The sequence below is a fragment of the Rhineura floridana genome, chromosome 9, assembly GCF_030035675.1.
Source record: "Rhineura floridana isolate rRhiFlo1 chromosome 9, rRhiFlo1.hap2, whole genome shotgun sequence".
Taxonomy (NCBI): domain Eukaryota; kingdom Metazoa; phylum Chordata; class Lepidosauria; order Squamata; family Rhineuridae; genus Rhineura; species Rhineura floridana.
Window position 1 is genome coordinate 126,457,552 of NC_084488.1, and position 12,589 is coordinate 126,470,140.

General features: G+C 51.3%; 1 protein-coding gene across 10 annotated transcripts in view; it reads right to left on the minus strand.

Annotated features, from left to right (window-relative positions):
• Positions 1 to 12,589, minus strand: part of SFXN5 (sideroflexin 5) — a 150,268-nt gene that overhangs the window by 61,669 nt on the left and 76,010 nt on the right. For 4 of the 10 annotated variants that reach the window (XM_061583705.1, XM_061583707.1, XM_061583706.1 and 1 more), the window contains 3 exons: positions 7,463 to 7,516; positions 4,156 to 4,271; positions 1,262 to 1,318 (listed from right to left, as the gene is read on the minus strand). In XM_061583705.1, coding sequence (XP_061439689.1) covers positions 1,262 to 1,318; positions 4,156 to 4,271; positions 7,463 to 7,516 — 227 coding nt within the window. Of the gene's footprint in view, positions 1 to 1,261; positions 1,319 to 4,155; positions 4,272 to 7,462; positions 7,517 to 12,256; positions 12,283 to 12,589 lie in introns of all 10 variants that reach the window. The other 6 variants (XM_061583715.1, XM_061583714.1, XM_061583708.1 and 3 more) reach the window with 2 other exon arrangements.

The following is a 12,589-nucleotide window of genomic DNA, read 5'->3' on the forward strand; positions in this document are numbered from 1 at the left end:
AGTGGCCCATCTAGTCCAGCATCCTGTTCTCACAGTGGCCAACCAGGTGCCTGGGGGAAGCCCGCAAGCAGGACCCGAGTGCAAGAACACTCTCCCCTCCTGAGGCTTCCGGCAACTGGTTTTCAGAAGCATGCTGCCTCTGACTAGGGTGGCACAGCACAGCCATCATGGCTAGTAGCCATTGATAGCCCTGTCCTCCATGAATTTGTCTAATCTTCTTTTAAAGCCATCCAAGCTGGTGGCCATTACTGCGTGTTGTGGGAGCAAATTCCATAGTTTAACTATGCGCTGAGTAAAGAAGGACTTCCTTTTGTCTGTCCTGAATCTTCCAACATTCAGCTTCTTTGAATGTCCACGAGTTCTAGTATTATGAGAGAGGGAGAAGAACTTTTCTCTATCCACTTTCTCAATGCCATGCATAATTTTATACACTTCTATCATGTCTCCTCTGACCCGCCTTTTCTCTAAACTAAAAAGCCCCAAATGCTGCAACCTTTCCTCGTAAGGGAGTCGCTGCATCCCCTTGATCATTCTGGTTGCCCTCTTCTGAACCTTTTCCAACTCTATAATATCCTTTTTGAGATGAGGCGACCAGAACTGTGCACAGTATTCCAAATGCGGCCGCACCATAGATTTATACAACGGCATTATGATATTGGCTGTTTTATTTTCAATACCTTTCCTAATTATCGCTAGCATGGAATTTGCCTTTTTCACAGCTGCCGCACACTGGGTCGACATTTTCATCGTGCTGTCCACTACAACCTCGAGGTCTCTCGGGGTTGTTATTTGGGGCTCTTCTCCGAGTCTGAGGAAGGCAGGGGAATGTGCTCAGGTGGGCAGGGCCCAGGGGCAGACGTGCTGAGGGTGCCCTCCTGCAAGTGGGGCAACCTGCACTTCCTCCTCATCTGTATCTTCCTCAGGGGCCTGGTTTAGGGATCCTGACAGGTCTCAGCAATGGCACAACGGGCCTTGCTGTGCTTTGGTGCCAGCCCTGAGACTCTTCCATTCTCTCCATGGCACCAGGAGCTCTGTCCCTTATTTATGAGACCACAGCCAACCAAGAGTCCAGGGTAGTGCAGGCTCCTTGCAAAGCTCCTCTGCTTTTCAGTCTGAGAACTGTTGCTCTAACGCAGGAGGACAAAGTCTCAGCCACCCCGTTGGGGGCACCACCCCAAAGCCAGCGGCACAGACTCAACATTTTCAGTGCCTAACGTGTACTTATTTCACTGAAACCAGCACATACATAACAAGCTCTCACCTTGGTCGCATTTCGGTTTGCATAGTTGACACCAGCATTGTGGCTCTGATTCAACCACTAAAGCACAAAACGAGAAGAAACAGGAACAAACAGCTGGTTAGAGAGAGCGAGAGAGCGAGCGTGCAGGCGGAGAACAGAGGCACAATTGCTGCAAAAGAAGAGTCACAGCAAACATGCAGGAAAGCAGCATTTCCAATTACGCCTCCCGCTGGGAAGGGAAGTTTTTTGTTATCAAATCCAGACAATAGTGTTATGTATCCGTGAAAGAACAAGCCCTGCAGAGGGGCACTGACGGCAGACATGTCTATCAGTCTTCCTTTCTCTCTTGTGTACACACACACACACACACACACACACACACACACACACACACACTGCTACACCCTCTGGAGCCTCTCTTGCTTACTGCTCACACTGCCACCCGAGAGCTGCTCTAAGCCAGCAGGGGCAGCCTTTCCAACTGGCTCCCTGTGCGGGGGCAATGGAGAGGATCCCTGCGACCCTCCCAGAGCCCCCTGCAAAGGTTGCCTTCTCCCTCCCACCACTGTCCTCCCCATGTTCCTGCTGCACGCAGCGTATCCTGCCTGGCCACGGCGGGCAAAATGAGAGACCCCCAAGGAAGTGGAGAAGTCAGCACTGTGACTGAAGCCCAGCACACTGACCAAGGCAAGCGGGACGGAAGGGCAGGGGAGCCAGCCAGGCTAGCTTCTTCACAGCCATCGAGCCAATCCTCCAGGTCAGGCTGCAGGGGCTGGGCTGCTGCTCCCTCCCTGTTCTCAGCCGCCTTTGCCTTCTCTTGGCTTGTCTGGGATTCTGCGTGTCATCTCTTGCACCCTTCGCTTGCCAGGAACCGTCTCTTGGCAGTCTTGGCCTTAGACTTCTTGTCAACCCAATGCCAGGCATGGAGGTGGTGAGCTGGCCATCCCATCCCCATTTGGCCTCTGCTTCTGGCTCCAAAAGAAACGGACTGCCATCATCTTCTGGTCTTACCGCCAGGTTGGCTTCCTGACATGGGGACGTCTTCATTCTCCAGCTGAAAGAAGCCCCCCCTAAGTCTAGGTGACCTGCATCTCTTCCTTAACTGCCTGGTCACTTCTTTCCCTTGGGTGTCACTCTTGATAGACAACTCTTCGATGGTGCCATTACACAGATGGCATCGTCATCATTTCCAAAGAGAGTGACCTTCCACGGTGCTGGCTGGCACACAGAGGGCTTGAGGCTCCTGCAGCAAACAGATTTGTCCGCTGTGGCTGTTGTGAGCTCAGACTAAGCACCTTCCCTCACAGCTGCCTGGAGAGGAATCTTGGCCATCTCTGAAGGCCATCCGGGAAGCTGCTTCCCCTAGAGTCAGTCCATGGGCTCATCTAGGTCAGTATGGTCTGCTCATTGATTGGCATCAGCTCTCCAGAGTCTCAGGCAGAGAAGGAACTTTCCCAGCTCTACCTGGAGATGCTGCTGAGGGTTGAGCCAGGTCCAATGAGCTCTTATCACTGAGCTACATCTGACACCCAGGAGGGAAGGCTAGGCTCAGGGAGGGCAGGGCAGTCCTGAATGCAGTCCCTGACTGCCTGACTCATCTTGAGCACTTCTCAGTCTCCTTGGGCTTTGGCTCAGTCTTGGCCTGCAAAAGGGAGGAGAGTTCACTCCTACCCTGCTCAGTGGGAAGAGCTTGCAAGGTCAAAAATCCTTCCTCCAGATCTCCCCCTCGCTTCCTCTCATCTCAGCTTTACAAAGCACCTAAAAACTCACTTATATTCTCTGGGTGCCTCCCCTTCCCTTAAAATAGCCAAATCCTCAAACATAACCCTCGGTGACCAGCCAGGATCTCATTCCACTGCTGTGGGCTGAGTTTTGTTACCATCTCTCCCCACCTCAAGCCGCATTTGAGCAAAGACAGTCACAGGCTGACCTATCTGCCTCCGATTTCCCCCCATCACTCTAGATTACTCATCACCACCACCCCCAGCTGCAGAAGGGGACAGCAGAGGTATGGGGTCACAATTCCCCTAAGGGAACAGGAACGTGGTTTGGGGGTGCTCACTGAACCATCTTTGTCACTAGAGGCCCAGGTGACTTCTGGCTGCCTACTGCCAGCTTTGGCTGATACATCAACCACGCTTTTTTCTGGGTAGGGATATTTTCTGGCCACTGTAATTCGTGGATCAGTGACCTCACAAATAGATTACTGCAACGCACGCAATGTGGGGCTGCCCTTGCACTTGGTCCAGAAGGTGCAGCTAGCATGCTCAAACTTCACCACTCCTGGAGCAAGTGCGTTGGCAGCCAATTAGCTACCAGGCCATCTTCAAGCTTGTATTGTGGATATGTAAGGCCCTAAACAACTTAGGGCCTGGACGCTTAACTACCTCCCCAGTGTATATAGACAGCTGAGCCTTAAGATCTTCCGAGGAGGCTCAGCAGATTGTTGCCCAACGATTTCATGGAGGCGGGCCTTCTCTGTGGTAGCACCCGCCCTCTGGAACTCGCCCTTCTCAATACAGGAGGCACCCAATGTGATGAGCTTCAAAATAACAACTGAAGACTCGTTTGTTCTGACAGGCTTTCCCTCGCTTTTAAGATGTTTCCAAAGTGAGCTGGTATGTTTTTCCTTTCTAAGATTTGACTGTATTATATGGTGTTGCTGTGCTTGAGATGAAGTATGTTGATGGTTTTATTATTTTGTTTCCTATTTTCTTTTGTTATTTCTTTGTAAACTGCACAGAGACTGTTCTTGGCGTTAAGCGGCTCATAAATATATGGAATAGGTAAATAAGAGGCAGGCCTGCCTTCCCCCCGACATCCAGGAAAGATGTGCTAAGGGGATGGGGTCCCTGAGCAGCCCGGCTCTCGCTGGCTTCACAGGCTCCCTCTGGCCCCGCTCTGGTGGCGCTTACCTCCATTGGGGGCCCTGACATGACCTGGACTGCCACCTGCACACTAAAAACTGGCACTGCCATGGACTGCTCTCTCTGCCGCTCTCCAGCTGCTGGGCAGGACCTGGGAAACGAGGCTGAGAGGAGAAAAAAGGGAAAGAAACAGAGAGGAGTCAGACAAGAGGGAGGCAGGAAGGACAGACAGACAGGTGGGGCGGGGTGGGAGAAGAAAAAGTGAAAAGGCAGCGAGAGGAAAACTCACGGAGCGGGGCAGGATGAGAAACGAACCCTTGGGAAACTGAAAAGAACAAGGCCTTGGTGCAGGCACATTTCTCTAGATACTGTGTGGAAAGTTAAAAGATACATGACACACTTCTTTAACTATCTTTAAGCAACTCTCAATAGCAAACACAGCGACATCCAGGGCCAAGCACACTCTGCACCAAAATAACTCAATGCCTGCAACCTGAGCCGGGGGGGGGGGGGAAATCTGCATCTATTTGTTCGATTTCTTCTGCTTTTGCATGCAGAGATGGCAAGAGCTCAGCTTTCCCCACCCCAGAAACCCCACTGGGGTCTCTTCTGGCTTCTAAGAGTCTACCAGGCGCTGCTCACACACTTTCAAGCGTATCTCCACAACCATAAGGGCCAGGAACTTGCTTTTTTAAAACGAAAAGATTCTCAGGATGCTTGATTTTGCACAAGATACCACAGCAGCTCATGCTTGTGCTCTGCTCTCCATAGATGCCTGGAATGCAGACCTGTTGAGAATGCTGTGACACAGCGGTGCAGGAATATGCGAGAAGGCAGGTGTGCAGAAAAACAGGTAGAAAAGTCACTGTTTTTGGTTTCTGTTGTGAAAGGAAGTCTTCCATGGAGCAATCTCCAGTGTCCTTTCCCAGTCATTGGGGTGAATTTTCAAGAGTTTCCTGCTCCCCGAAAATGTTCACCCTCCCTCCATGGTCCAGCTGTTTTGTACTTACTTACCACACAGATCTGCATTTACGATGTGCTGAAGAACCTACCGCAGGCATTGATCCATCTTGGCTAGGTAAATTCCAGGGATTAGCTCAACTGTTTCATATTTTCCTAGAGAGCAACCACTGGCTTCCTTTCACATCGAAGCAATGGACATTCCCCTGGAAGCTTGTAGGTGCCTCCCATCAAGTCCTCTTAGCTTTCAACCACACTCTAGTTGCAGCCTGAACCCAACATGTAAAAGGCGCCTGGAAGCTCCTGTTCCAAATGAGGAGCCACGATTGGCTCCTTAGCTCCACCTGTCACCAATGCAGAATGTCGAGACTGGCAGGGACGCCTTTCCCTCTTCCTGCCCCAGACATCTGAGACCTTTGTCACAGAAGGGAGCCCCTGGGATGGAGAAGCAGGCCTGCCACCACTGTTCATCCCTGGGCAGCTGCCAAGCCCTTCATGCCTGGCTGGGACCCAGTGAGAGGAAGCAGAAGATCCCTCCAGTTCTTGGGCTCTTCAACTTCCCCACCATTGGAAAGACCTGACAGCATTGGGGGAGAGTTGTGTGCATATGTGCCTGTAAGAGGGGGCACCAACACAACTGTCAGGGGCCCCAAGATAGCTGCCTCCCTCTCCCTCCACCAGGCCCCTGTCAATGGGGATACTGTCATCATTGTGCAAAGGAAGTTGTTGTTATATGCCTTCAAGTCAATTATGACTTATGGCGACCCTATGAATCAGCGACCTCCAAGAGCATCTGTTGTGAACCACCCTGTTCAGATCTTGTAAGTTCAGGTCTGTGGCTTCCTTAATGGAATCAGTCCATCTCGTTTGGCCTTCCCCAAACGCTCCACAGCGTTTCAGGCAGGAAACATCCTTGGGGCATCCCAAGGGAGCCTATGCTGGTGATGGGGATATTCAGGCCCTGGAACCTGTCCGAGTGGAGAGGGAGGCCGCTAGAGTGCAGGGACCTGTCAAGTGGGAATGCTAGGTGCCGCTTGTCAAGGCTGTTGTGCACAGTTAGTCGGCAGACCCGGTGCATTGTGAGGAATGTACGGAGCTTAAGCAGCGAGCCAAGTTCGGTGCTGTTTGGCAGAGTGTGAAGAGCCCAGGGTTGGGCAAGGCCTTGGGGGGGCCCTACAGCATCCTCCCTGATCCTCCCTGTGTCTGTGGTTACAGCCGCCGCCGTGCAGATTCCCAGGCAGGCAGCATTAACCATAAAAAGCTAATAACCGCCCTGGGCTCCTACTGGGAGGAAGGGCGGGATGTAAATCTGATGAAATAAAGGAAGAGCAAGAGGAATCTCAAGGACGCTCGGCAGTCCTTCGGGATTGTTTTTCAGAACAGACAAGAGGCAGTCTCTGCATTTGGGTTCACAGTTCTGCATCCCAGCCTGCAGGTTGCTGCTTGGCCACTAGGATGCTTCAGGGACAGAGGAAGCGGCCTTGGGCAGAGTCAGCCCACTGGTCCATCCAGCTCAGTATTGTCTGCCTTGACTGGCAGCAGCTCTGCAGGGTTTCAGGGAGGAACATTCCCAGCCGCTACCTGGCGATGCTGCTGGGGATCGTGCCTGGGACCTTACGTATGCCAAACAGGTGCTCTGCCCCTGAGCTACTGTCCCTCCCTGTGGTAAATGACAGCCAGGCCTTCTTGACAAGAAAATGTGATCCTATCAAGTTCCTACTAAAGCAGGGGCAGGAAACAGGATCCAGCTGGTGGGTCATTTTGACAGGTGGGTGTGCCCACCCACCTATCAATCACATGAATTTACCATGACATCTTTCCTTTCTTCCCTTGAAGATCTCTGCCAAAAGCAGGGCTTGCACTCGGCACTGAATAGCAAGCCCAACTTGCAGCAGGAATCGGCTGCGCTTGGGGGCTCTGATCGGGAGCTCCCAAGTGGAGCCTATTCCAGTGGAGTTTATGTTTGCTGCCAAATTTAAAAGGCACCGAATACGAGCCCCGCTTGTAGAAGAATAACTGAAGGCCTACTCTAATGTTCCCAATTGTTCTTTTGCAGCTGCAGCTTGACTACCCCACACCTGATGTCAGGTGTAGGGCAGGTGGGCATGGCTGGGGAAAAACATGGGCCAAATTAGGGCCCCTGGCGGACCTAACCTGGCCCACAGGCTGAAGGTTCTCTATGCCTATGCTAAATAAATGCAACAGGGTGCCTCCCTGAAACAGAGTCACTGCCATGGGGTCTGTCCCCTACCAAAAATGATCACCTCCCTCCAGTCTCCCCATCCTACTAGCCAAAAGAAAGCTCAAAGCCAGGATTCTGCTAGCATTTTTGGGAGCAACCGTGAACAGAAATTAAGCTTTTCAAATTCAGTGATGACAGGCACAAAATCATTACCTGCCAGAAGATGGTGGATGCCAGCGTCTGGTTTGGCAAGAGAAGACCAACAACCTAGGAGAGAAAAGGGGGAGACTTTAGGGGAAAGGAATGAAGTGCCTCTGGGGTTGGGGAGGAGGGGGTGTCCCAGAGCAGCGCAAGGAGTTCTGCACCCCTCAGTGGGGTTGCTGCTGTTGCTCCTGCTGCTGCTGACAAAGTTGCCCCACAGCATCACACAGGAAATGGGATTCGTAATAGGAAACCAAGCGTGTGTGTGTGTGGGGGGGGGGAAAGGTTCTCCTTCAACTTTGGGCCTGCTTTACACAATCACAATTTCTCCTGGGATAACAGCAACTGAACCTGCTCCACTCTCTGGTTTCTTGGTGGCTCGGAGGGGCTCCCAACTTATCTCTGCATCACCTCTAAGTGAGTTATCAGGCAGGCAACAGCAGGGGCTGGGCTCTCCAAAAGCAACCCCACAGACAGCCTGGGCAGGGGATGAAGGCCTTCACTTCTCTCGTTAGCCAAATGGGGCAAAACTGCTGCGCACACTTGTTGCTTGTGCACTGGGGATGTCAGGCAGCAACGTGGCTGGCATGCCACCACTGTGCCAAAGCCAAAGGGGCCAACGACCAGCCAGACTTGCCAGGAAAATGCATCCAAGATGGCAACGACTGACCCGTGGAAAAATGCTCCCAGGACACGCCTGTAGTTTGGCCTGGGTAATAAAGGGATGCTGCTTGCTGTTTGCAGGAGCATAAGAAAGAATCTGCCTCGAGAGCCAGTGTGGTGTAGTGGTTAAGGTGTTGGACTACGACCTGGGAGACCAGGGTTCAAATCCCCACATAGCCATGAAGCTCACTAGGTGACCTTGGGCCAGTCACTGCCTCTCAGTCTCATGAAAACCCTATTCATAAGGTCGCCATAAGTCGGAATCGACTTGAAGGCAGTATATTTACATTTTAAGAATCTGCCTTAGACCAAGTCAGACTCTCTGCCCATCTAGCTCAGTACTCCAGGACCCTCCGGGGGTTCAGGAGAAAACACTCCTTCCCAGCCCTGCCAGGAGATGCCACAGACTGAAGCTGGAGATGTTGGGGACTGAACCAGGGACCTTCTACATGCAAAGCAGCCACACAGCCGCTGAGGCACAGTCTTTCTCAGGCCAAGATGGAGGAGAGACCTGGGAGCAGATTCTCCTGGCTCCAGTGGTTGCACACGTGTCTGGCATCTTCCAGAGAGAGGCCCACACTGAATTCTTTAGGATCAAAGAAACTAAAGGAGGCCAGCTAAACCCCAGCCCTCCTCTTCCTAATCCCCAAATCAAGAAATCCTGCACAGTCCCTGCAAGTGCCCCAGGGGAGGGGGTTTCCTTCTGGAAACTCTCTGTATGATCCTGAGAGCTCTCAGGGGCTCTGCCTCCATTTCCCTCACAGATGACGCAGCTCCCCGTCCCCCACCTCTGCAAGATCCATGGCAAAGACAGTCAAAGCATTTTAGATGGAACTGCCTCCACCAACAGCAACTGAAACACACACACACCGTCTCCAATGGCTGTTAAACAGCTCAATTATTAAATGTGAAGATACATCGCTATGAACAAGCTGCAAATGTATTCCAATTTAAACCTCTCTTTGGGACAGGTGGACGCAAGACTCAACAGCCCAAGAAGAGGTTCAGGGAAGCAGGAGAAGGCTGTGGACGAGTAAGAGGCCGCTGCTTATCTGCAGGCAGGGGGAGGGAGCCATGAGGGTGGTGGGAGGAGGAGAGGAAGCTGCATGCCTGTAAGAGGCACATTTCATGCAAGCTCTCCATATGGGCAAGAGTGTGGCAAAGAACACACAGCTACATATCTGATTACTGGCTGGGGGAGTCCAAGAGATAAAAAGAAACTGCAGGGGCTGTCAAATGTGCCAGATCTCTGATGGGGAGGGAAACATCAGACCCCTCTCTTTTAAAACCACAAGGCAATTCCTGTGTCAAAATAGTTTCCTAACAGGCATCAGATCTTTTGACCCCCCAGGCAAAGGACCCTGGCACCTTAAGAAGACTCAGAAGTAGCCAAGCCTTCTTCTTACTAAGGTTCCCAGACTGGTCTACAGATTGCCTGGCCTGGTTGCCGGCAAGCCTCTCCACCCTCTGCCCAGATCTGCTTGATGCATCCCTCTGTCCCCACAGGTTTTCCTTGTTTGCTGGGCGAGTGGGAGGGGACATGATAGAAGTATGTAAAATTATGCAGTGGAGAAAATGGATAATACTAGAACTCAGGGCCATCTAATGAAGCTGAATTCTGCAAGATTCAGAACAGAGAAGGCAACATACGTCTTCGCACAGTGCAGAGATAAGCTATGGAATTCACCACCACAAGATGCAGCGATGGCCAATTTGGATGGCTTTAAAAGGATATAAGACAACTTCATGGAGGAGAATAAGGCTATCAATGGCTGCTAGCCACAATGTTCTACCTCCACTGTTGAAGCAAGCAGGGCTGTGGAGTCAGAGTCGTGGAGTCGGAAGCAATTTTGGGTGGAGTCGGAGTCAGACAGTAGAAAAATTGAGGAGTCGGAGTCGAAGGTTTGGCGTACCGACTCCACAGCCCTGGTTGGAGGCGATCTGCCTCTGGATGCCTGTTGCTGGAAGCCGCAGGCGGGGAGAGTGGTCCTGTGGCACTCAGGTCCTGCTTGTGGGCTCCTTCCCACTAGGGCATCTAGTTGGCCACTGTGAAAAACAGGGGGCCAGACCAGAGGGGCCCTCTTTGGCCTGATCCAGCTGCTGCAGCCAGGCTCTTCTTACGCCCTGATGGATACAGTGTCAGGCTGCACTCTACATACAGACCCCTGCCCGAGGCAGAAGGAGCCACCCGGTTGCTGCTCATAGATGACACCCTGCAGACAGACACAAATGCTTGCCCCAAGTTCAGACACACTTCAATTTAGGCAACGGAGACTGAAGCATTCTTGGTGAGCAGGAAGGGGAGTTCCCAATTCCACTCCCTCCACCCCCCTTCTTCCCAGTATGCTCAGTTTAAGACTCAGACTGTGAGAGCAGGCTGCCAATTATGTCACTACATTTTACAGATCAATTGGCATAAATGTTAAAATTAAAATGTAACATTTGAATATCCCCTTTTCTGCTTTATGACAAGAGGTTCCAGTTTATCATTTACAGCTCACAAAACTGAGCTCTGCTGACAGCTCTCAGCTCCTCTGACAGGTCTGGATTCGGGCCGATTTTGGTGTCAACCTGATTGCTAACTCAAAATTTGTGTTTAACTTTTTGCAAAGTTAATTACAGATTACCACCCAAATGTTAAACATAAATAAGGACACCTTTCCCCTCTCTAAGCTGGGAACTGCGCCATTACCTCCTTCAAGACATATCATTACAGAAAGGGCCATATGTCTCAAGGAATGCGGCCCAGAATGGATCCACGGGCGTCTTTCAAGCCTCAGAATAACTAAGGTGTAGCCAAGAAATGGAACGGAGAGGCAAAGCAGCTACTGTCTACTGCGAGGTAAGGCGAGGCAGGGGACTTTAGGTGGCATTAAGGAGGACGCCAGAGTGGGAGATGGACAAACCTGGCCCACAGGGGCACAGTCCACCAGGAAATTCCTTTGCGTTACCTCCAGGTTAATGATGGGAAGCGGTGCAAGACAAGTAAGGCCCAGCACACTGGGTAACCTTCTACGGTAGGGCCCCGCTTTTCAGCATTCTGCTAATACGGCGACTTTCAATTAGAGTAAGGCCCCACTCATATGGCACTTGTTCTGCTTTTATGGCGTTTTTCGGCCGTCGGGCGCCATTCTATTGATGGAGTTCCGCTTTTAGGCGGGGGTCCGGAACATAACCCGCTGTATGAATGGGGCCCTACTGTAATTGCTTTCCCATTAGAGCGTCCCCATTTGTTTCACAATAAGAAATAATTCTCAGACATTCAGATTGGGACTCAGGCCCAGGCACCCTCCGCTGGCCACCAGAAGTGGGCTTCTCATTAATAATAAATATTTCTGGACCAACCCTAGCCTGTTCTGCCCCTAGGACAAAAGGCACAGCTTGACATCTAGAAACAACATCCAAGTGGAATCCATTTCTGAGCCTCAAACTATGGCATCATGGTCCCTTTGCTTTTCCTCCAGCACCCTCATTTCACCCCACTCACATCACCCCCACTGATTTCAGCCAAGTGAAATACTTCCCTTGGACTTCCTTGGACTTCCAACAGTTGCACTTCTTCATTAAATGTTTCAGGCAGGTATACAGATGGAGGAAGCATCACTGGGGGAGGGGAGGAATGAAAGCACAGTGCGTCAGAGGGAAACAAGCTGGATCCTTGAAAGGCAGAACTGAACTGAACACGAGGTGGAAAACTTCTCCATCTCCTTCCCTCACCTGGCACAAACCAAGAAGCATCATGTTAAGTGCCAAAGAGAAAGGAGAGTCCCTTAACAATACCCAACAGGGTACTTTGCACACAATGAGATCCTTAAAAACATCCACGGAGAATTTGAAGAATCATGAAAATGGAAATGGACTGCCTTCAAGTTGACTCTGACCTATGGTGACCCTATTAACAGGGTTTTCATGGTAAGCGGTATTCAGAGGGGGTTTCCCATTGCCTTCCTCTGAGGCTGAGAGGCAGGGACTGGCCCAAGGTCACTCAGGGAGCTTCATGGCTGTGTGGGGATTCGAACCCTGGTCTCCCAGGTCACAGTCCAACACTCTAACCACTAGGCAACACTGGCTCATGAGCAAGTACTAAAAATGCATTTCTTACTACAAGCAAGCACAGTTGGGATGAAGTGCTAAAATACTCACAATAGGCGTTCCAAAAGGAATGTAACCTACAGGCAGAAGAAGAAAAGCCTATTTTCACAAACAGAGAGAGGCTTTCCCCACCCCAAAATAATTGTATATATCCTCAGCACAGTGAAGCCACACCTCACACGCAGAGCAGAAGAAGGAGGCGAAGGGCCTCGCCATTTCACTCCACTGTGTGTCAGGGGAAGTTATAACCCCAGATTATAGCACCTGCCTCTGGTGCACGTGCCGGAGGAAAGGAAGCAGCAGCCTTTGTCGCATGAGCAGCCACTTCCAGAGAAGCTCCCTTGTGGAGTCCTACCTCCATGTGCCTCAGAGCAGTACGAAGTG